Raw genomic sequence first — 23,927 nt, 5'->3', positions numbered from 1 at the left:
ACAATTATAGTATCCGTTTGTTATAAATTCAAAATAACAATAACAAATGGTATTCCCAGAATGCACCAATTTGGACCTGCATGCCTTTTATGCTCTAACTATTTTCTGAATGCTGCAACATGAGCGGTGGTCGTCGCTAGGTGGCACTGTGTCTGTTTGGTAAAAAGTCCACTCGGTTTCCCCATTAATCATACAGTCTATCTCTGCCATTAATATACAGAGCTGTCTGATACAAAATACTCCAAATGCCCACTGTCCACAATGTCGGGAAAATGAAAATGTAGAGTTCTTATTTCACCAAAGAAAATATCCATGGTGGTCAATGGAGGAAGTATATTATATTTTGTATTCCCAGATGTTTACTTTATTTCATATAATTACTTCAAGTTTTTCTGTAAATCTAAGATTACCCCACGTAGGCCTACACAATCTATGAGAATATTATAAAACATCTTTCTTTTTTGTTAGGTTGTTTCAAATGTAACGAGGGAAAATTAATGTGAACGCCATGTCAGAATTATCAACAAGATCCAAATTATCTCCAAAAACTAACTGACTGTGATATAAACACACTAACAGAAAGTGTAAGGAAGCAAGCTACAAACAATATTCAGGCACTTTCCGAATGACACAATACGAATTAAAACATATTAAACATGCATAACTATGGCATAACATTTTAATATATCAGAAGGTACGTTATTTTTCTTATTTTTACCAAGCGACTCGGCAATTAGGCTGTCTTATAAATTGAGACTTTTGTCTGAAACTCGCATAAACATAAGCTCTTTGCAATAATTGAATGTCTTATCTCATTAGCCTATTGCACCATTATCTTACACAAATAACTTCGGTCATTTTAGGCCTACAGCTAATTAACCCATTAGGTACATTTTCCTAATTTAGCCTAAGAATGTTCTATTTTAATAGCAAGAGAATGTTATTGATTATCGGAACTGAAGCTCAATACAATCCACTTGATTTAGTTCAGATGGTCTTTTAAGGAGGATTATTTTTCGCCGTTGGGATTCACATAAAACACGGGCGAATTTGATTGGTCAGAGAAGCGTGAGTGATACACGGTTTATTAATATAATGCATACCTTCATCACAACATCAATATACAATCCGATATTTTGGTTCACATTTCAGATATTTAGTAATTTCTCAGGCAGTATGCTATATATCCATCCACCTATTGAGATCAATGTAGAACTATTTAATTGTTCCATGTTGCATTTCTCATATACACATAATATTCAGCTTGTGAACTTACATTAGAGATTGACATCGATTTTTGTGAATTTACTGTGTCTGAATTATAAACCCAATTCGTAACTGGTTTCTCTTATATTCTTTCTACAACAGCTTGTTAACTACTTAGCCTGTGTTTTTCAATAAAGTCCTTGCAATACATGTTATTGCATTGCGTTGATACACTTCCACTTAATGAGTTGGTGCAATAACTGAACAAAATATTCATGGTTGAAGAGGACTAAAGCAACATACAAAACAGCAGAATTTGACTTTAAACTCTGTTATTCAAATGGAGGATATGAGAGTTGCAGGATCGTTCCTCACCTCAATAATTATGTGGTAGAGGCTACGATGAACAACAAAGGTATCCCTTTGGAAATAAATATAAATATCTTTAAGACCAGTTAACAAGTTAGTGTGTTCACTGTTTTTTAATGGGACAGATACTGCGTAATCTATGTTGTTAAAAACATTATATTATGAGTGAAAGTCCCTTTTTAAGATTTGATTCTCACTGAAGCTGTCATGGACCACCTTAAAAGAGTTTGTCCCGCCCTCGAAGCTTTCTCAGGTCGTTTTGATTGGCTGAGCCCTCGTGGATGGAAGCGGCTGCAGAAATGCAAAACTTGTTGCTGGCTCCTCTGGACGCGTTGATCTCACACAGCGCCAAGCGGCACAGCAGAGTGTGAGTGTATCTGTGAATCGCTCCCAAGTGCACTCAGACTACACCAGACAACACTCGGTTAACGGAGGGACGCACACGTTAGGAGCGAAACGCATTGGAAGGACTTAAGGCAAAAGCGCTTCGCTGCAAGCCGCATGACGGGCAGCGGGTGAAGGATGCTGTCAAGCCGCTCAGCAGTAGTGGAGAGCGGGTAGTGCATGCCGCGCTGCTCCGGGATCAGTTCGCGTAAACGGACGCCCCGGTTCACCGGTTCCCGGTTTGGAGAGCCGTGTTTGTGGACTTTTCATCACACTGGACTTTTGGTTACGTGTCTTTTCAGTAGAGATTTTGAAGGACATAGGTGGGCTGTATTTATTTAAAGAACATTTCCCCCTCAAAGCTACATAGTTAGTTTTGACTTTACGGCACCACTTGGACTTTTTCCCCCTTGTTTCCAGCATGGGACCTTATACAAAAAGTCGCTCCGGGACATTTTACTTTGGACTGGAATAATTAATTAGCTGAAAGGGAATTGCCATATTTTCGATCAGTCCAATTTTTTTTGTTTGATAGACATTTGTTTTTGTGCCATATTCGCACCAAAGAAATGCGCACAGACACACTTTGGAATATGGTAGGTCACTCATGAAGCAAGTTTAATAACAGTGTTTTATATTTGTTTGCGTAATCAAAGAGAAAAACAATAGCAGTCAAGTGCACGCATAAATAAGACAGCAGAGACACAGTTTAAGTGCGTATTTGGACACAGTCTGTCCTCTCTTCCCTACGCGTCTTTGAAGAAGTTGAAAAACAAAAACAATTGATTCGCAACCATTAGAACTTATCCTGTGATATTAACATATCATTTTTGATTAAGCGTTTGATCAGTAGATTCATACAAACATTTCAATAGTTTATTGTATTTTTTTTACTTTTTGCTCTTGGAGACAGACAGAAAAAACAGACAGTGTGCCGATGTCTGGCAAACTGGCCGTCATGTGGGATTGATTGCAGGGGAGTATGTTTGGGCTGGAGCAGTTCGGTTCTCAGATTAATAGCAGAAACCCTGGCCAGTCGGAGAGAAACATAAACCACCCGAGACTGAACATGGGCTCCCATTATAAAAGCCCAGGTTTTCACGCTGGAGGCCCACCAGGAGCCGTGGAACCCGGCATGGGTCCTCTGAGCGAGCCGCAAATGCTCGGGCTCAATATGAACATTAACGGAGAGCAGTACGGGGGCTTTCACCCACGGGGCCACTCGGACATGCATGCAGGCGGTGGGCTGCAGCAGCAGCAGCAGCAACAGCAGCAGCAGCAGCAAGTACCCATGCATGGATTTTTTAACAACCAGCAACCTCATCAAGGACATCCTCATGGCCATCAACCTCACCCCCACCAACCTCACCCTCATTTCAGTGGGAATTTTGGAGGCCCAGAGCCAGGGTCATCTTGCCTGCATGGTGGCAGGCTAATGGGCTACAACAACAATGGCATGGGACCACAGCAAGGCTTTGGAGAAGGATTTGATCCTCTCTCTGAGGGACAGGCAGGGGATGGCTTTCCCCAGCAACAGCAGCAGCAACAGCCGCAGCAGCAACAGCCGCAGCAGCGGCCCGGTAACATCCCTGATTTTACACATCACGGGCCCCCCAGTGGTAGCCATGCTGTCCCTGCTCCCTGTCTACCCCTGGACCAGTCCCCTAACAGAGCAGCATCCTTCCATGGTCTCCCATCCTCCTCATCCTCATCATCTGAGTCTCATGGCCTGGAGCCTCGGCGGATGCCCAACCAGGGAGCAGTAGAGGGATTAGAGTATAACTTTCCAAGTGAGCCTCCATCTGGACATTTTGATGTACATGTATTTTCCCCATCAGAATCAGAATCTCAGTTACCCAATTTTGGTCCAGGAAGGCCAGTTCCAGGCGCTAATTTCCCAGGGAACCCTGGCATGCCACGGACACCAGGTATGCCCGGCACCTCTAAGGGACACCAGCCGCCACAGCCCCAGCAGCCTCAGCAGCCTCAGCAGCCTCAGCATGGAGTGTTTTTTGAGCGTTTTGGAAATGGCCGGAAGGTGCCCGTGGGAATGGAGCCGGGGGTCAATGCAAGACATCCTCTCATGCAGCAGCAACAACAGGCCGGCTTGATAGCCAGACAGAATTCATGCCCCCCTGGCCTCCCCCGACCCCCTCAGGCTGAGCCCGGCCCTACTAACCCTAACATTCTGGACGGAGGGGTCATGATGCCTGGCCAACACAACCAGTTTGAATATCCCATTCACAGACTGGAAAATAGAGGTCTGAACCCCTATGGGGACCCCATGTTTAATATGCAACAGCCAGCCCCTCCTCCCTCCCAACAACCCCCAAATCAGCGACTGCAACACTTTGACTCTCCTTATATGAACATGGCGAAAAGGCCAAGATTTGACTTTCCTAATGCACATGGCGGTGAAGGCTGGTGTGGTGCTATGGAAAACCACCTCTCTCCATCGGCCTACCCCGGCCTGCCTGGAGAGTTCACCCCACCTGTGAGTGAAGGTTTCCCACCAGGTCCGCTGCAGCATCCAGGGCCTGAGCAGCAGTCTCTGCAGCAGCGGCAGAATGCAGCCATGATGATAAAACAGATGGCCTCTCGCAACCAGCAGCAGAGGATGAGGCAGCCCAGTCTGCAGCAGCTGGGCCACCACGGCGAAGTTCCTCCTGGCCCAATGGCTCACGGAGGCCCAGTCGGGAGCATGCCACAGCCCAACTTTGACAGGGAGAATGCTGGCAGAATGCCCAACATTGATGGACAAAATCCTCATGTAACTCAGGAGAACTCCTGGTTCCAAGGTTCCCACCCACCAGGAGAGATGATGTCACGGCGTATGGGGGGAGCGGGTAATGAATCAGGGCCCCACGACATGGGGCTACAGCAGAACGGGGCTGGAATGATGTTTAGGCCTGGCATGGGCATGCAAGAGCCCATGAGAATACAAGGAGATGGGCATGTACAGGCTCTCCATTCCCCGGGCATACACTCACAATTCAGTGGGAACATGAGCAACCTCTCACAAATGCAGTCTCCAGGAGCAGGGACAGGGCATCCGAATGCAGCAGCGGAGAGGCGGCCAGCTGACTTCCCTGCACCTCCAATGGGAGCACAGCCAACGTTTCCCTATGGGGGGGCTAACCGTCAGGGGCCAGCCCATAGTGCTCCCCAGGGGTTGAACACCTCACCAGGGAGCTACCCTCCTCAGTCTGAGTTCCCCCCAGGCCAGCGGTCGTCTGTTAGTAAGCTTGGAGCCCTGTCCCTCGGGAACTTTAGCAAAACCAGCGCTAAAGACAGTGTTTTCGGCCAGAGCTGCCTGGCGGCCCTTTCCACAGCCTGCCAGAACATGATCGCTAGCCTAGGGGCCCCCAATCTTAACGTAACATTCAACAAGAAAAACCAAAATGAGGGCAAGCGAAAACTGAGTCAGACAGAGCAGGACATTAATAGCAGCACATCTAATGGGACTGGCAGTGCTGGACCTGAATATTTTCAGAGCGGCACTTCCCAGAACAGCCAGATGCCTGGCACTGGGAATAGCAACTCCAAGCCTGTAAGTCAAAGCCAGACGGTGCAGGGGGAAGCCAGTGCCCTCTCCCCAAATTACAACATGGACGCTACCCCATGCAGTGAGGGGAAAGCAACAACAGGGAATGGGAGAGGGAGAGGAAGGAGAAAAAGAGACAGTGGACATGTGAGCCCTGTCATTTTTTTTTCTCCTGACAATGCTAACCCTGTTGTAAGTCCAGGCCAGCAGACCCCCTCTGCTGGCATTGGGGAGAGGGGTGGGGGCACGCCCCACGAGAAACACCTCCAATCACCGTCTTGGGGAAAAGGAGGCGACCTAATCTTGGGGGACCAGGCCGACCTTATGTCTTCTTTGGACAGTGGCATTCAAAGTGTCACTAAGTCTGACAGTAGCTCACCACGAGTGGACTTTCCTGACGATGTCAGCACCCACTATGGTAACGAGGATGAGGTTTCCTCCAGCTCAGATGCAGGAGGGGCCTCAGCCACCAAGCCCAATCGCAGCCCTATGATCACCGGCTCACCCAAAATGCAGAGAACTGACCATGGGTTGATCAATGGACAAAAGCCCCTTGCCATGGGCATTAACAATCATACTACCTCGACACCAGACAGTTATGGACTTAATGCTGGTGGGGGCACAGGGGCCAATGGGCCGAGCCACCCGGGCACTCCTGGGGTGGAGCAGGTACGCACCCCATCCAGCACCTCTGGCCAGGATGAGATCCATCCTCTGGAGATTCTGCAGGCCCAGATCCAGCTCCAGCGGCAGCAGTTCAGTATCTCTGAGGACCAGCCCCTGGCTATCAAAAATGGCAAAAAGAATGGTGACTGTCCCTCACAGAACGGAGACAATGAGCTGGCAAGCTGCAGCCCGGATGCTGGGAAGGGCTCAATGGGCACTATTGACCTTGACACCCTCATGGCAGAGCAGCACGCCACCTGGTACGTGCCCAGTGACAAGGCCATGATGGACGGGTCAGAGGATGACAAGGCCATGGGACCATGGGAAAAGAATAAGAGCCAAAACAGCAGCAAAGAAGGTAAATAAATCATTCCTATATTTCACCCACTTTTCTCTCTCTCACACACTCTGTCTCTCACATTCATGCAACACAGGCTAAATTATGTATTTTGCTTTTAAAAATAGTTGATTGTATTTCTTAAATTGCTATTTATTTTATCTGAAATGCAGTGTGACACCACATTCATAATAGATGAATTGCTCTGGTAATGCTTATAATATACAGGACCTTTTGTCTATTATATGCACCCAGAAACAGCCGTCTCTGTTTAACAAGGGTCTGTGCATTTTAGAGCTTTAGTGTATAGTAAGATAATACATTTAATGCTAGCGCCATTCAAGTCTTTAGAAGGAAAAAAAACGATTTCTGCGGTGTTTTTGTTTCTATAATGTGTCCGTGTTAAAAATGGGATTCAGAGTGGAGCAGTTTTAAATACCTTCTTACTGAACTAAGTCTTCATTGTGCCTTTACGACAATATAAATGTATACATGTCTTCATTGTATAGGAACTTCAAAAGAACAGCTCAAGTAAAGTAAACATTTCCTGTGGTTCTTTATCTCGGTTTTCAGGGTGAACAACTACATTGAGAAGATTAATAGCTTTTTGAGGATATGCGTTTGCGCAGCGGGGTTCCCCTCGCCTTGTTACGTGTTTGTTTTTGTTATTACCATGGGATAATACCGAGCTGGTGAAAGTGGATTGATTTTAGATTGGCAGCACAGGATTTCAAGGATTACATATCATTTTGAAAAGAATAGAGCCATTCACTTTCAATTTTATTTTCCGTGGGAAATAGTTAATTTGTAATTATGGTAATATTTTTAAGCATTTAGTTTAAAAGTGTAGTTAGATTATTGTTAAACATTTTGTAATTATCTATATGTTTTTGCAACATTATTTATTATATTTGTAATTGCTTCCTCGTGTTGTGTAAAAAATGTATTCCTTGTCTTGCAATGCAAAGTTTGTTAAGGAAACATTTACAAATATGTTCGCCTAAAGGCGCAGAGGCAGTTTTTCATCTTAACGGAGATATACATTTTGCAGTTGTTGGTATAGATTAAAAGTAGTTTTATCTTAATATTTGTATAATGGGTCTTAAATCCAAATTCAGGTACTTTTACTGTTACCTTGCTGTTGATAAGCTTCCACTATAGTTGTTTCTTTTAAGAATAGTAATGATTAATTATAAAAAATATAATTTTAAATATAATTTATACTACTTCATTATTATTATTATTATTTTGTTCTTGTTTTTTATATTAGGCTATGTTGTGTGCTTTGATAGTAGGTGAATAGAAAACAAATGGTATGCGTTGTAATGCATTATAATTGTATAATTAGTCTTTTTAGAATATATTTATTTTATTTCTTTATTCATTTATGTTTTTTTGTTATTTTACGTTTGCTTTTTTGCAAATATTTGCAAACCAAAGCAGTACACAGAAGAAATACCAACAGTCAGGGTTAAGCTATGATGTATGGATTTATAATAATGTGAAGGTACTTTATATAATTGAGGAAAGCGCCGAGCGAGTCTCGAGCGCCTCTTTGTTCTGATCAGTGCGGGTGCAAAACGGCGGGAGCGCGCACGGAGCGGAGTCTTGAGTCCAGGCGCATTGTTTATATGAGCGCAGGGTGTCGGGCGCTATCACTAATACCGTTACTTACATTTCCACCCGTGTAGCATGCTAAGTTCTCCGTCACCCCTATTATAAATCCATAGAAAACTATAGCAGTGCACTTTTTAATTTGAGCCATGTGATCAGAACTTTTTCCAGTCATTTATTTTTCTCATGATTTGTCTCCACTGGTCTCAGCTAAATCAGAAGACACATGACAGGATCATTGAATAGTGTGGCTTTTATGTTGCTATTTTTCCACCTATTGTCAAAAGTTTTATTTTAGTTCTACAATTAAAAACTATATTTATATAAAGGGGTGTCGAAAAAGAAAGAGAAAAACCCCACTGATGCCAGGAGATAAGTAACATCATCACTTTAGATATTGATTAATGAGGCTATTCTTTTGAGTCGGAAACCCAACACTGATAAGCAGTCAGCCAGTCACCCTGTTACTCTATCTGTTTTAATTTCTCTGGAGCTGATAGCACTTTAAATAATATCAATTCATACAAATCAGTAGATATTTAATGCAGAATAGTCTTATTTCTGCTCTCATTTCCTCTCCTCTCTTTCCTTCCATCTCCTTGCTCCTTCTCTCCCCTCTCCTCCCCTCTCCTCACTCAGCCCTCCCTGCATGGACACGAGGCATGCAGCTCTGGAGCGATCGATAGCTAGTTAGCACAAATCACGGCTCCTGACAGTTTCTCATTTGAGTGCTTCAGACAGCAAAGATGAAAAAAAGGGTGGAGGTGTATTTGGGAAGGGAGGGGGATTCGAGATTGAATCTGATGCTTAGGTTACACAGAAGGGAGCAAAATAACATAATAATTTAAGATAAGTCATAGCCCACAGTGTAGTTCCATAAGAGCATCCCACAGGCTTTTCACACTGCAACAAAATATCCACCTCAGTCTTGCGAACAAATTCTACCATTAGGGAGATAATGTCAGTGACACTAATTTGAAATAAATCAGGCCAATTAATTGGACGATTAGCATTAACTTAACGTGGTCAAGAAAATTGAGGATAATTTTATATAGTTAATTTATGTAATTCCAGCGACACCGAAAACGTTTTTTTTTCCCACTTATAATTTTTTTTACATAACCATCAACACATGACCTAACTAGTTGAGATTTTCCAATGGAAATATTCTGAACGGTTATTTTGGTCGGAAATAAGAACGTTTGTTTTTGTAATGAAGTAGATTTGATTTTTGCTTGCAGGTAAAATGGTTCTAACATTCCAGTACATTTATATATGTCTGTTTCTGTCTCTCGACCGACATTATATAATATTAAATAACTAATACATTCAGTAATGATAGACCATAATTAACACATTGATTTTCACATACAAACGTAATATAAATGCCTAAATAAAAAATACTATCTTAATTGAAAATGCATTTAAATTAAATGTTTAATGATAATAATAATATTGCAGAACTTTGACTAAAAGTAGAAGGAGAAATACATTTACCAAAAATGCAAATAATATGAGCTTATTTGTTCCTGTTTAGACTTTTTCCTGACAAATCGTACATCATGCATATTTTTTTGTTAGTGTTTTTCACTTGAAAGGGAAGTTATCTGTAACTGCTAGATCATTTAATTTAAACCGGTGAATCATGATGTAGCATGTACGTGATGTTGTGGAGGAGTTAGCTTCAGAGGAGTTAGCTGCAGTGAAAGTTAAAGAGCTTGGAGGTCAAAGGTCAGTGTGGTCGTATGAGGTGAATGTTTCCATCACTCCATGAAGTTTCACTGTGTGCTCAATGCAAAGTTGTGTGAAACTTTGCGAGTTGATTTTGTATCAGCGATCTGTAAAAGAAGGTCTACAGGAGTCACAAATATATATTTCAAAAAATAAATTCCATATTTAGCCAACCTCCCCTAGCCAGTACAAGTTATACTCTGCTTATTTGTAGAGGAACTGTGAACCCTGTGCATCCCAGCCTCTCTGTGCTCCCTGTGTGCCTGTTTAAAGTGATGCTTGCTGCAGTAATGGCCCCCTTTGGACCCCACATTTGGCATCCTCTCTCTGTGACAGCATGTAGCTCAAGTTTTCCACCGAGGCGCAGTGATACCTGCAACTGTAAGCTCACGGCCTGCAGAGTCTTGTGTGCAACACGGCATCATGTCCTCCCATGGAGGCATGTAGTAGCACGCGAGCAACTTTCCTTGCACGGTGTCAGTTAATATTTGTTTCCCCTTTTTGTGTTTCTTTTACACTCTTCCTCTTCCTTTCTCTTCTATATATCTTAGCCAGAAGCCGACCGTTCATTTGGAAACTCATGCACAGTCGTGATAACAGGCAACCAGCAGGCGTAGGAAGTGATTCAGTTATTTGTATTTTAACTTTTGCCACACACACTGCTGACTTCTTTTTTTATCAGCACAGCTAAAACACTTCACAGTTGACCTTGTGGAATAGTTTCACTCTTCACTCTCAATAATCAGCCCTTAAACAGCTCTAATCCTGATCAAATCTCTTTCACTCCGACTTTGACAGGTTTGAAAAGAGGGAACTTGCATCTTATCACACCTACTAGAAAGCACTTAAATCCACTGAAAGAGCCGTATTGATATTTCACCAAGGAGAACAATCCTGTGAGACTACCTGGCTTTGACATTTCCGTACGACAACAACCCCACAAATCACACCAGTAATTTCTATTTCCTTTTTTTTTTTTAAAAGAAAGTGATTGGCACATGCCTGAATGTGAGAAAAACAGCTTGGGGCAGTCTATGTTCTTTACCTGTCATTACAAGGTGTTTCATATTGACTTTTTACAACAACACACATTCACCAAGCACCTCGCACACTCCTGTACAGCAGTAATGATAATCACTATGATAATCATAGCAATTAGCCTTCGTAATAATGATTCCAGAAGTCATAATTCATCCTCAGGCAACTCCTGTAAGTCTTGGTTATTGACATGTTCATGGGATGGCTTCAAAGAACAGTTAGGGTTTGTCTATAAGCGCAGATTTCTGCAAAAATAAGGACGTGATTGTGTCTTTCTGAACAAAACTATCCCTGATGTGGACTAGAAAATGAATGTTATCGTGTTCTATTTCTGCTTTCGCTGTTGTATGCATCTGTGTGTGTGCTGGTATGCACGTGAGTGGTTGGCGAAAGGCAGGTTTGTAGACACTGCAACTTGATAGTGTGGATTTGTAAGGTGTAGACATAAAGTTTGATCTATTTAGACTAGGTGTCAGGCTCACGGCTTCAGCCCCCGATCTCAGGTGTCTCGCTCGGTGGAACACGCTCCCTTAATTCTAATGTGTTGAAAATATTTAAGAGTATTCACTTGACTTGTAAATAGTGCAGGACTGAAAAGCGCCCATCATGCATTTAAAGCTTTTGGAATTTAATACAGCGTGTGTGTATGCGTGGATTTGTGTCTGTTGATATTTTAGGTGTGTGTGTGCGTGCGTGCATGTGCGCTCTATGTTCTCAGGCCTTTCGCAAGACATTGAGCACTAGTGACAGTCAAAGGAAGCCTATTAAAGAAGCGTGCTTGTGACTGATGAAGACAGAAAAAGATGAACAAAGATGTCAGGCCTTGCTGGATTTTTAACTCTTCAAAATAGCAGCTCATCCGGTGTTTTGTTTTCCCTGAGGAAGGGTGTTAGAATAAAAAAAACTTGTCTCAGCATGTGGTAAATATTCTCCTTGGATGCAGCCGGAAATGGAAAACTGTTTATCAGGAAGATGCACAGAGCGAGGCGTTCAAACCTTCGATCATGGATGTCTGTGCCCCCCCTCCAAATGTCCAATATTTTGTAAATTGAATTGCAAAAAATGACTCCAGAAAGGTGTCCTGGGTTCACATTTAGCCCGGTATACAATAACAGTTTTTAGAAGGTGTGTGTGTTTTCAGGTATCTGTGGAGGTTGTCAGGCTGCCAGCAGCAGTTATGTTATGTAGACACACAGGTGCCTTTAATTTCTATTGAGCAGTTGACAAATGGATTATGACATTGGAGCTGTTTCTCCTGGGTGACAGACTGAGGGAGTGATAAAGAAAGTAGAGAGATTTCTTTTTTTCAAGAACATCTGTAGTTTTTCTCATGAGGCGAGATGGCTGTGTAAAAGCTCTGATTTGCATTTACTGAAGAGAAAATAAATCAATTTAAAACATTTTCCATAATGTCATGCTACATGAATATTGCTAATTCTCAAAGCTAATCTATTCATCAATTTAAAATATGTCCCCACATAATAAAGTAATTAACACACCAGCAAAAGAAAACGTTAAGAATATAATTTTGAAATTTCATTTAATTACACAGCAATCTCTTTGCACTTTTTGCGATTCACAAATTGAAAATTCCCACACTATTATTTTCATCATAAACAAAATCCTGTCATGCACATGCTTCTAACCTCAAAATTGCCCCTGTTCAAACATGTGGTTGACCTTTTTCCAAATGGATGAAATCACAGAAAGTGTTGCAGCTCGATGCTGAAACAAAATAGAGACAGCGAAGTAGATCAATATGTCACCGACTTGGACGACATGCTGGACAGGTCCTGGACATGGTTGTGAGTTATGAAGGAGGCACTAAATCACATCCCATGTTCTGATTTGTGTCTGGTTTCCTAAGCACTTCTTGCGGCCAGAGGGGGAGGGGGGTGTGTGTGTGTGTGTGTGTGTGTGTGTGCGTCGTGTGTATGTGAGTATGAGAGGATGGGAGGATGGGAAAGGGTGTGTTGCTGGAGAGAAGTTAACGTATGCTGGGGGAAATGCCTGCCTGGGCACGTATTTTCTCCATTTATGTTGCAGGCCAGAGAACAGAGAGGAAATTCAAACCTATATAACCCCTGTGTAAGAAATGCCCCCCTCCCACTACCTTCAGATATACTCTCTCAGAGGGAACGGTCACTTGAGTGGGGATTGCAGGGAGCCTCATGGAGCCTCTACCCACCCTGGGGCAGAGGATACTCGGGGGAAAGTAAATCTGTTAGCCCTAATCATCATATTTTCTTAAATATAACAGTACTAAAGGAATATTAGGTTTTCATGGTAGCTTAATTATTTGGCAGCAACCTAAATGTCCTGTCACTCTTAAAACAGTGATGGGAGGAGCCTTAAGTTGTTTATTTCCAGAAAATAAGGCGTTTTCTACGGTTCCGTAGCTCTCTCTTTTCTTCGACTTCGACTAAATCCGACTTCTTCTCCGTGGATTGTGATGGGTGTTTTGTGCTGACAAAGACGGAATCCTCTCACAAGGCCATAGTGGTAGTTGTTATGCTAAAGGAATCTGACCTGATGTCACACACTGTCATAGGAGTGGAGGCCTTTGGGTGTTTTTGTCAGTGAGCGGAGCCTTCTGATTGGGCTGGTTTGTGTTTAGAGAGAACGGGGTCACGCCCTCAGGAGCACGAGGTTAAAGGTGAAGTGTCGTCATGGAGGTATAGGGCTTGGGATAGAAAGGGCAGAGGCCTGCCGCATGGGATTGTGGGGCCTAGGAAATCAATGTGACGGCTCTGAAGAACATGCACCAAAGAGAAGCTTTGAATCTTCTGTTGAAGAAATATATTCTCTGCCCTACTTTTTATATTTAACAAATGGTGACAATATCTGTGTCAGCTTCAAAAGGTGACTGTCATTTTCCTGACTGTTGTTTTTAGGATTAATTGAAAAAACTAATTGCACACTTATTAATAAATTGCTAGAAAAAAACCACAGTCTCCAAGCAGCCGTTGTTTACCTCCCTGCGTTGCTTGGAGTGTGTTGAGTGTGTGTGATATGACATGTAAACCCGTGTCAGGCCGTCAGCTCCCAGACACATTGGTGTCATCCCGACAACCAAAGCTGTGCGCTGTGCTCCCAGCCTTCATGGCATTCAAGCTCCACTCATCTCTGTAAATCGTCTTTGGCTGTGTCTGTGAGACGGTTCCAAAACCCCACTGCAATGTTTGTGTGTATGTGTGTGTGTGAGCTTCATCATCAGGCGCTAAATAACAAAGTACTGCACTCAGGGCGAGAGGTATAGGGATATAAGTGCATCACATTAAATTCAGTATTTACTTAACACATCACAGTGGTAATCTTGCCTGGCTGTAATGTGGTTAAGGATAGTTAGGTGTATTTGTGGCTCCGCGCAGCTGCTTGCGCTGTTACTGTTCCCTCTTTATTAGGTATTTTCCCCCTCGCTTGTTGATACTAAGCACTTGTTCCCCTCAGATGAATAGGCTATTATTGAGATATTACCGCGGATATGAATTCCACGTTAGTCAATGAACAGCCATAACAAGATAGATCTTATTATATATATATAAAAAAAAGATTTGCCTGCTTGTGAAATGTCATGGTGATTTGCGATTTAGACGTGATTTCACACTGCCGTTTCCACTTTTGAAGGAATGCGCCACCATGGATAATGCTTACAATTTAAGAGTAGTTTCTTGATTTGTCCATAAAAATGACATCCCTTGAATTCCCTTTGGCTACCCTTTAATACAGGCTGATATTTTAATCCTGTGGTCAAGTGTCTGGCTTATTTTACTAGTGGTGGATTTTGCAGATGCTGTTAATTACACAATGTATATCGTTACAAATGGAAATTGGCCTGTTCCGAAGCACTTATTGTTTTTAGCTTGAAGAGCTGATAGAAAAATTCACCACTTATATAAATATATATCATTTTTAACATATGCATAAAACAATAATTGATGAGCTAATACCTGGTCATAAATACTTTGATTATATAATTTGTGAATCTGCGTGGCCTAGAAAATACGGTTATCATGTAATTTGATAATGTGTTCTTATTTCTCAGTGTATGTTCCACATTTTGCATTGAAGCTTAGTGGCGAGTCTAGCTGAGAATGCGTGTGTGTGTTTATGTGTGCATGTGCGTGTGAAGCAGCAGCTGAGGGCTGGTGTGGGTATGGCAGCGGCGGCAGTGGTTGTCGTTATGTGTTTCTTTGGCTGTGTGTGTTGTCAGTTTGCTGTGTGTCAGCAGTGAGCCAGGGGAACGCTTGGCTGCCTATTCAGGCCGGTGCGGACCCTGCTGTGCCCAGCTAGCATGAGCTGCTGGCGGACGCTTGAGGGCACAGCGCTGGGAAGAGGGGAGTGTGAGTGGGTGGAGGGCTGAGGTGCGGTTGAATATAGGCGGAGGGGTTGATACTGGCAGGGGGTGGGGATCCGCCATGCTGAGGTGTATGACTGGACCCTCTGGCAAATGTTAGATCTTGTCACCGCCACCACCATCACTGCTCTAAATCCTCATTTCTTTTTACCCCCTGCAAACCATAACCCCCACTAACACCACGTCTGTAGTCCTCGGGAGGGAGATGGAGATAGCGAAATGTAGAGAGATCGTCAGTCAGAGTGAAACTGGGAACAACAGGAGGCTTGGCTGCCTGACCTTTTACCAAATCCCCCCCACTTTTCCATTCCAGTGGTCGCAGCCCAGACAGGCTGGGGGGCAGGCTTGCCTGACTGCCTGCATGTCTGCCTGCCTGCCTGCCTCTCTTGGTTGTCCTCGCTGCCTGGCCTTGGTTGGCCTTCTCTTCCCCGCCTGTGTTTTGTTAACACTGTGTCACTGCTGCCTCCGTGTCTATAAAAGCAGAGAGGCAGGGAAATGAAAACAATAAGCAAAACAAAATGAAAACAGTTTAAGTAGCAGAGAACGATGAGTTAAAAAGGGGGGAAATGCTATGGAGGTCTGCGCGGCGCTTCTCTCTCCCTCAGGTGAGCAGCAGACTGACTGCAGTGTTGTGATCCGCAGCCTCTGTGCCCAGACTGTCGTCTATCACAGCCTCTCCCTGCTCTGACACATGTAACTCAGCTTGTCAGAGCTGTTTTCTGCCTGTCTCTACACTCAGACACCCTGAACCTTAAAGCTCTGTCTTTGTTCAGCACACTGATCCACTCACTATCCTCATGGAGCAAGGCGCTCTTATTTTTTTTTTAGAGAGGAGATGGGTGAATAAGCGGACTGATTTTAGCAAAGGATCCCTAACATCTTCACAGATTCCTTTTCTGTGCTTTGGGCTTCCTTGAAGGCAAAACCAAAAGCACAGGATGCAACACAAGTGTCATAACACATAGCCCCACCATTACCTCTTTCCTAGTTGCTGTGTTTCTCTTTTCCCTGTTGTCTTTTGTGAGTCTTCTTCAAAACTTTCCCCCATTTCTGCCCTCTCCTCCCTCAGTATGCCGCAGCCTGTCTCTCAGCAGATGAAGTGTGACGCTGCGCTTCTATGTATAGTTTAGTCAAGCACTTCCTGTCCTCGTCAATCTTCCCCTTGACTAATTTCTTCGTTACTCGGCACAAAGTGATTTTTCTCCATATGTGAAGCATGCATCTCAGACGTCAGCATGAACTCTGTGGCGCAGCTGATATTTTAGATGAGTTATAATCAACCTGTGTATGGATTGTCCTGTACGATTGGTGCAACCATTTAATATGAGGCTCCACACCTTAGTGACACGGGGTCGATACCGTGGCATGGTCATTATACCACTAAATTGGGTCAAACAGGGTTAAAGGCCAGTTTTCTCTGTGCCCTTTAACCCTCTGACCGGAGGTCGTGCAGGAGCTCTGCAGATTTGCACGCCTGACTGAAGGTGTGTGTGTGTGTGTGTGTGTGTGTGTGTGTGTGTGTGTGTGTGTGTGTGTGTGTGTGTGTGTGTGTGTGTGTGTGTGTGTGTGTGTGTGTGTGTGTGTGTGTGTGTGTGTGTGTGTGTGTGTGTGTGTGTGTGTGTGTGTGTGTGTGTGTGTGTGTGTGTGTGTGTGTGTGTGTGTGTGTGTGTGTGTGTGTGTTCACTTGTTTATATCAGGGATGAGGAGGAGGAGTGTGAGCAGAGGATGCTTCACTTACAGCCTCCTTTTCTGGTGGTATTGCTTTGGGGGGGGGGGGGGGGTGGAATAGTGTTGAATTAATTTCACAGTGCAGATTTAGAGTGGGAAGTGAAAATGACACTGGTTTAATTAAAAGTGTGTATTTTAAACGGTTCATCTGTATTGGATGCCAATAGCTGGAAGTTGTTTTTCATTTTTCTGCAGTCTTAATTAACCTTTTCCTCTTCTTTTTCTTCTTCTTCTTCTTGTCTGCAGAATCAGAGCTGTCCCAGAGTAAGGCTGGAGCCGCGGCCCCAGGTGGAGGAGGGGGAGTGGGAGGGGGGGGGGGGAGGAGGAGGTGGGGGAGGAGGAGGAGGAGGAGGAGGAGGTGGGGGAGGAGGAGGAGGAGGAGGGAGCAGTGGAGGGAACCACCTGCAGTGCCTGTCAGTCCACTGCACAGACGAGCTGGGGGACAGCAAGGGCCGAGGGGGGCCCGTCTCGTCCTGGCGCTCTCTCCACTCTGATATCTCCAACCGATTTGGGACTTTCGTGGCGGCACTGACTTAATACAAACAGCAGGCCCAGCAGGAAGAAGATAAAGAAGATACAAACGAAAGAAAAAGCTTCAGAGACAAATAATGATGTTGAAGATGATATAGTGTTGAAGAGGCAACTGCGAGCAACTCCTGCCTGTTCAGGGACAGAAAGACATTTAAACTCCTAAATGCTAACATGACACTCACTCTCTATCACACATGCAAACACACTCTCACACACACACACACACACACACACACACACACACACACACACACACACACACACACACACACACGCATACACACATACACACACAAATACCATGTTTTTTCTGATACGTGCAGTCACACTTTAGGAATCTCACACAATGTTGGACGATGCAGCGTGGGCTCTACTCAACAATGCCCACATCTGGAAAACCTCAAATCAATATTTGTTCTTATTTTTATTTTCTTTGTCAAAGAAAAATAAAGAAATGTCAAAGGAGGAGAATACAAAAACCAGAAGAGGAAATATTCAGTTGTCATTGGCCTTGATTGTATACCAGCGTTGAGTTTTGTGATGCGACCATGATGTCATGATCTTTACCCGGTTTCTTATTACAGCCCCTCTCACCTCAGGTAGGGTTGCATATTTAATGTGTATTTTATCACAATCCCCTGAATTTACATCCTCAAAAATATACACAGAAATTGAGATCTTCCACCTCGGACTCACATGAGGCCTACTGGTTCGTTAGAAGTGGCCTGAGCAAAATGGGCAGAGTGGTTTTGCATGAATGTATCTCAACTCCTTTTTTGTGACCATTTCCTTGCTTGTCTCAGAAAGATTTAACCTCTATCATTTGCTGCTCTTAATCATTTATGATTTGTTAAATAGTTGCAAGAATAACCCTCATTCTCTCCTCTCACTCACCTCTATCAACCTTATGAGCTCAACCGCTTGCATACAACTCAGCCAATGAGAACTGAAAAATGGAGATCAAGGGATTGTTTAATAAGGGAATTGAAAAAAAAGACTATTGGTATTGCACATGTATAATAAGAGAAAATTTGCTGTGTGTTAGGCAATCTTGTAATCTTTAAATAAAGCTTCTGTTGAATTTGAATTTCTGAAACAATAGATGGAGGACTGTGACGGCAATTTACGAACTGATTTTTGTTTCTTTTTGTTTTCTTTTTTTAATAATATGTAAAGTGCAGTCGTCTGTTTTCCTGCATATTGTATATATCTGTATATGTTTTATTGAGTAACTAAATAACAATAAATATGACGTTAAAGGTGGCATTTGTTTGTCCTTTGGCAATTTATTGTGTTCTTTAAAAGCCAACAAAGCCTTATTAGTCATGGCCACAGGCATACAATCAAAAGTAATTGTGTAGTTTGGTATTCTATGCACAGTAAGTGTTATTTTCTAGTAATATTTAAAGCAGTAGAATGTTTTGTGTACCATGAGGATCATCAGTGAATTGCAGATGTGCTACTGTACATCCAATGACCTCAATGTGACGGGGAAGTGAACGGATGCACACACTGTCTCACATTTAATCCACCCATCCTGGCATCTTTGCTACGATCCTTTAACATATGATTTATCAGCAATGGCACATGTACTTTCAGGTTAGTCTTCAGATCATTGCTCTAACCTCTATGCTAACATTTGCAATCAATATCATTCTTAAAAACTATCTGCAATATTTGTATTTCTCCAATGTCAAGTCTGCTCAGGTTTGACTGTTGTTTTTGGCGACCCTAGACCATCTTACCATCCGCTCACACACACACACACACACACACACACACACACACACACACACACACACACACACACACACACACACACACACACACACACACACACACACACACACACACACACACACACACACACACACACACACACACATCCCCTCTTCCCCCACTCCCCAGGCCCTCTTTGGCTCACCTGCTCTTTATTGGCCATCTGCATGGATGCTTAATGCTAATCAATAACTCCCCTGTGTGTCAGCTCTGAGGTGGAGGCGTCAATGCTACCTAACAGGGCTAGTGATCAACCTGCACCACTGCTGTCTAGGACACACACACACACACACACACACACACACATACACACACACACACACACACACACACACACACACACACACACACACACACACACACACACACACACACACACACACACACACACACACGTTATTCAGGTGTGTTTGTGCTTGCTGCTGTACCCTCTGCTTGCTGTGTAGGATTGCAAAGCCTGTTGTGAAAGTGATGCTCAGAGATCTGCGGCGTTAGCAAACAGCAGACGCTGGTTTTGTGAGAGCCTGTCATGTCACCTGGGAGGCCCTGTTAAGCGAGGGAGTGTGGGGGAGAAAGTGGGAAACGACTGGGGAATAAATGCTGATTACAATGCTGGAGATTCTCTGCTAGGTTTAGTCACTGAATCAGTAAACTATTGTCTGAATACATAAGACATCTTATGCTTTTGTGTACACAACTGTTTGCATGTCATTATCTTTGCTAGACACTGTTTAACTCTTAATCCCAGGACGGATATAAAACCGTTTGGTGGCAATTATTTTGTCACCTTTCTTTTGTTCACAGGGGACACAATGTATAAAGGACAGCAGGTTTAGTCATTAAAGACACTGGTTTGACAAGTGTGCCAACACAATAGACCAACAACCAATTAATAGATTAACAGGTATGTATTTTCAGGGGTGTGTGTAACTGCTTACGGATCAAAAAGGAATCCAAGTGGTTTACTTTTGTTGACTTAACTTTGTGCTGAGCTTTGTGCTTTGTATTTGCACAAGCCAAGGTGTCTAAATATTCTCAAAAAGTCACCTCAGTGTGTGTGTGTGTGTGTGTGTGTGTGTGTGTGTGTGTGTGTGTGTGTGTGTGTGTGTGTGTGTGTGTGTGTGTGTGTGTGTGTGTGTGTGTGTGTGTGTGTGTGTGTGTGTGTGTGTGTGTGTGTGTGTGTGTGTGTGTGCCAGGAGAAGTCTGGTTTTGCTAACGTCCTTTACTGCAGGACCGGGGCTTGTGCTCACAGCTTTGCGATGAGCACAGACATTTGTTGAACACAAGGCTATTGTTGTGTTTCTGACGCTCTGTTGACTAGTTTTGCAGCCCTGGAGACGCAAGACGAGAATGGATTTCAGTCGAAAAAGGCGTCCTCTCCAAGAACCTATGTCAGTAACAAAGTGTCGCTATTATAAATCCTGATTCAACAATAATTAATAACCAGCGGATTAATTGACGTATGTCATTCCAAGCTTTAGATTGAAAAGTTACCCTGTTTTCCTGAACATGCATGCTGCATAGCTACTGAAAGGAACAGTGACAAAGAAGCCTTTCGATATTGGCGCCGGTCAAGATGTATGGCGCTGGATTTTTTCCTTCAATGGGCTCCTCTGCGTGGCAGCCATATTGGGAGGGAGAGAACTGTGTGGTCGCCTGAGAACTTGCGTGTTTCCCAGCCAACGTGCATCTAAAGAATAACAATTTCACTAGCCATGAAGACCATCCATGGAGCCATGGGGGCCGTGGCCAGAAAGCTCGGCCAAACACTCTCCTCTCATGCAGCTTTCTATGTACTCCTATAAATACATCTCCTATTTGTATAGAGGCGATATGCATCTTTGGGAAAATACCACAATGTTGACTTAAGAGCACCCTCTACACCCCCTCCTCCTCTTTTACAGCCCCCTCCCCTGTCCAAACTCTTTCTACCCCTTACTGAACCTTTCACTGCCTGAGAGAGAGAAAGAGAACGCAAGAGGGAGAAGGAAAGAGAAATGAAGGGCGACTGGGAGTAAAAGAAGTGTTTCTTAGAGGCCTCCACGGTCTTTAAGCCACTATGGTATCCACCAGAGCCCTCACATACACTCGGCCTCTAAAGGGCTTTTGTCCTGTAAAGAGGGGGTTTGGCTAAATTGGGGGTGCTTGTGGATCGGCGGGTGGGATTGGGCTTGGTGTAGTATATTTGGCTCCCACGTCTCCATCACTGGAATGGTGAATTTTTTTTTTTAAAGCTAAGGAATTGAGAGGTGGGGTAAAGGGGGCTCTGGTTTTTTCGGGGGAGAGAGGTTTGGAAATCTTCCAAACAGTGCCTTTTTGCTTTCAAAGAAGGCTCCACTTGTGTAAATGTGCTCTTTGTCCCTTGGCCTATTGTTTGAATAGCATTGTGGACTTTTTGTGGGAAGCTCACAGGGGCCTGGGGGGCCTAGGAGGCCAAAGAGGGACCAAAGGGGGCTTTGCCTGAATGACTTGGACCCAGAACGATAGGGCTGAGAAGGTACAATTAAGAAATGTTCAAACACGCATCACACATTAACATTTATATACACAAACACTTGCCCATTCTTAAATACAAAGAAACACTTGCATATGAATATGAATTAAAGGTATTGACTTCCTAAATGAGAAAGTGTTAAAGTTGGTGAGTTAAATGTTAACATGACAAGTTAGGACTTTGAGGTTCCCTCTTCGCTGATAGACACAATATGAAAACAGTCTGCCTCCCTCCCCCTATAAAGGGATTTTTGACAGAGCCGAGCGTCTGCAGTCTCTCTCAGCAGCCAATTCATGACTTCCATCTGTCCTCTTTAAAGGATGCCGGCAGGTGGAAGAGAACCACGAAGCATTTGCGTCGGGGACCATTTAGTCGGGGACCATTTAGTCCATAGGTCAGTCAAGTAAAATGTTTACCCATGTTGTAAAGCTGTAGAGTTTAGGTATATTAAAAATACTGTGAGTGTGGTGGATCGGGGATATGGTGCAGCCAATTGGAATAACATGACTTGATAAATTCCTTATAATATAAACTATTGCATCATTCCAGACCACATCAGTTTGTAACTATGTAATACAGTTGTATTGATTCTATGTTGGTGCAACAGGTGCATTTAGTTTCACAGACCACAAGCAGACTTACATTCAAATCCAATGAGGACAATCCAGTGAGGATAAAATAAGGCCTATAATCTCTAAATGCCATGTCCGGAAGGTCTATGGTCGTAGTTTCTGTTACTCTTGCCCTCTCTATTTGTCTCTAAATACCTGTCACAGCCGTATTGCCAAACCTCAAGCCTTCCCTATCCTCCCCACAGTTGGTTAGATACTCTCCTCTCTGCTGGGCTCTCCTCTGCTGTCATCACCAGTGACCTCTCTTTCCTCCGAGCCCCCCTGAGCAGCACTCAGGCTTTCTGCTGGAAGGTGATTGAGCATGGCACCCTGCTCCAGCCCTGTCCTGCTTTGTCTGGGGACGTGTGCCTGTGTCAGGAACCACAATTAGTGGGGCGCGTCCCCAACCATTAATCACGGAACAGTCCTGGATCTCAGCGCAGCGTAGCCCACAGCTTCACTCAGTGACAATTTGCTCAGCATCAGCATCCATATGTTGGCGGCTATTCAAAAAAATGAACACAGCGATATTAGATTCAGCATGTTTGTTTTTTGTATCTCTTATGAAGTCTCAGCCATCAATGACTCACTGGCGATACATTGTAAATGCCTATAAACTACCCTAAAGGAGCTAATACAATTGTAATGCAAACTGTTTTAGTTTTAATTGTCTTTTAATTTAAGTGCATTTCTAACTAAAATTACTAACTTTCCAACCAAGATCAGATTAAACCTGGCGTTTTAAAATATTTTCTTGACAACTTATCGGTGTAATACTCTATTGCTAAGATTCAGCGATGTTTGTTTTTTGTCGTCTGATGAAGTCTTGGCCATCAATGACACAGCATTTAGATACATTATAAATTAATCGACCCAGAATTGACAAAAAACAAGACTATATATTATTAATGCATACATCTTTGTTGTATTTAAGTTCATTTGTATTTCAATTTGTGCGCATTTCCAACTGAAACTAACATCTATACTGCCAACTTTCCAGAGCTTTCCTTTCCTTTTTTCTGGGACTCTGAATCCTTCCAGATCTGATCAAACTGTGCACCTTAAAAGCTCTGCTGACATCTGAAATATATTTAAAATGTCTAAATCGATGAAGCACTTTACAGACTCAGATGCAGCAGACAATGCTTTCCAATGAGGACATGGAAACAATGCATGCATTTTGCAGAATGTACCCGAGACAGAGGGCAAATACGAGCCTGACCTCGTGAGAGAAAAAAGACACATCCTCAATTCCCTTCTCACCCGGAGTATTCAGATCAATACTGTGGCAGGATGTTAAATATTTGTCATCAGACGATCACACATTGATGAAACAAATCAATATATGATAGGAGGGAATGAGGCAGGGCTGTGTGCTTGCTTACCTAGCTCCTAAGGGATGGGGAGGGAAGGAAAGATGGAGGGAGATGGAGATTTGTGGCTCTCTGGGGATGAGATTTTTCTCTTGGGGACTATCTGTTTTCTTTTTGTTTGTAGATGGGGGATAACCATGAGGGAAAAGATGAGGGGACTTGTGG

General features: G+C 43.4%; 1 protein-coding gene across 1 annotated transcript; it reads left to right on the top strand.

Annotated features, from left to right (window-relative positions):
• Nucleotides 1-1,910: 1,910 nt before the first annotated feature.
• On the top strand, nt 1,911-18,765 carry mn1b (meningioma 1b). Its single transcript, XM_034090871.1, has 3 exons — nt 1,911-6,527; nt 17,221-17,262; nt 17,333-18,765. The coding sequence occupies exons 1-3, from the start codon at nt 2,942-2,944 to the stop codon at nt 17,509-17,511; spliced, it is 3,807 nt and encodes a 1,268-aa protein (XP_033946762.1). The 5' UTR covers nt 1,911-2,941; the 3' UTR covers nt 17,512-18,765.
• The last annotated feature ends 5,162 nt before the right edge of the window (nt 18,766-23,927 follow it).

The sequence above is a fragment of the Pseudochaenichthys georgianus genome, chromosome 9, assembly GCF_902827115.2.
Source record: "Pseudochaenichthys georgianus chromosome 9, fPseGeo1.2, whole genome shotgun sequence".
Lineage (NCBI taxonomy): Eukaryota > Metazoa > Chordata > Actinopteri > Perciformes > Channichthyidae > Pseudochaenichthys > Pseudochaenichthys georgianus.
Note: the sequence above shows the minus strand (reverse complement) of the source record. Positions and strands in the feature narration are given on the sequence as shown.

Coding starts and splice junctions, on each gene's coding strand:
- mn1b (XM_034090871.1), top strand. CDS start 2,942: ATGTTTGGGCTGGAGCAGTTCGGTTCTCAGATTAATAGCAGAAACCCT. Junction 6,528..17,220: donor CCAAAACAGCAGCAAAGAAG/GTAAATAAATCA, acceptor TCTTGTCTGCAG/AATCAGAGCTGTCCCAGAGT. Junction 17,263..17,332: donor GGCTGGAGCCGCGGCCCCAG/GTGGAGGAGGGG, acceptor GAGGAGGAGGAG/GTGGGGGAGGAGGAGGAGGA.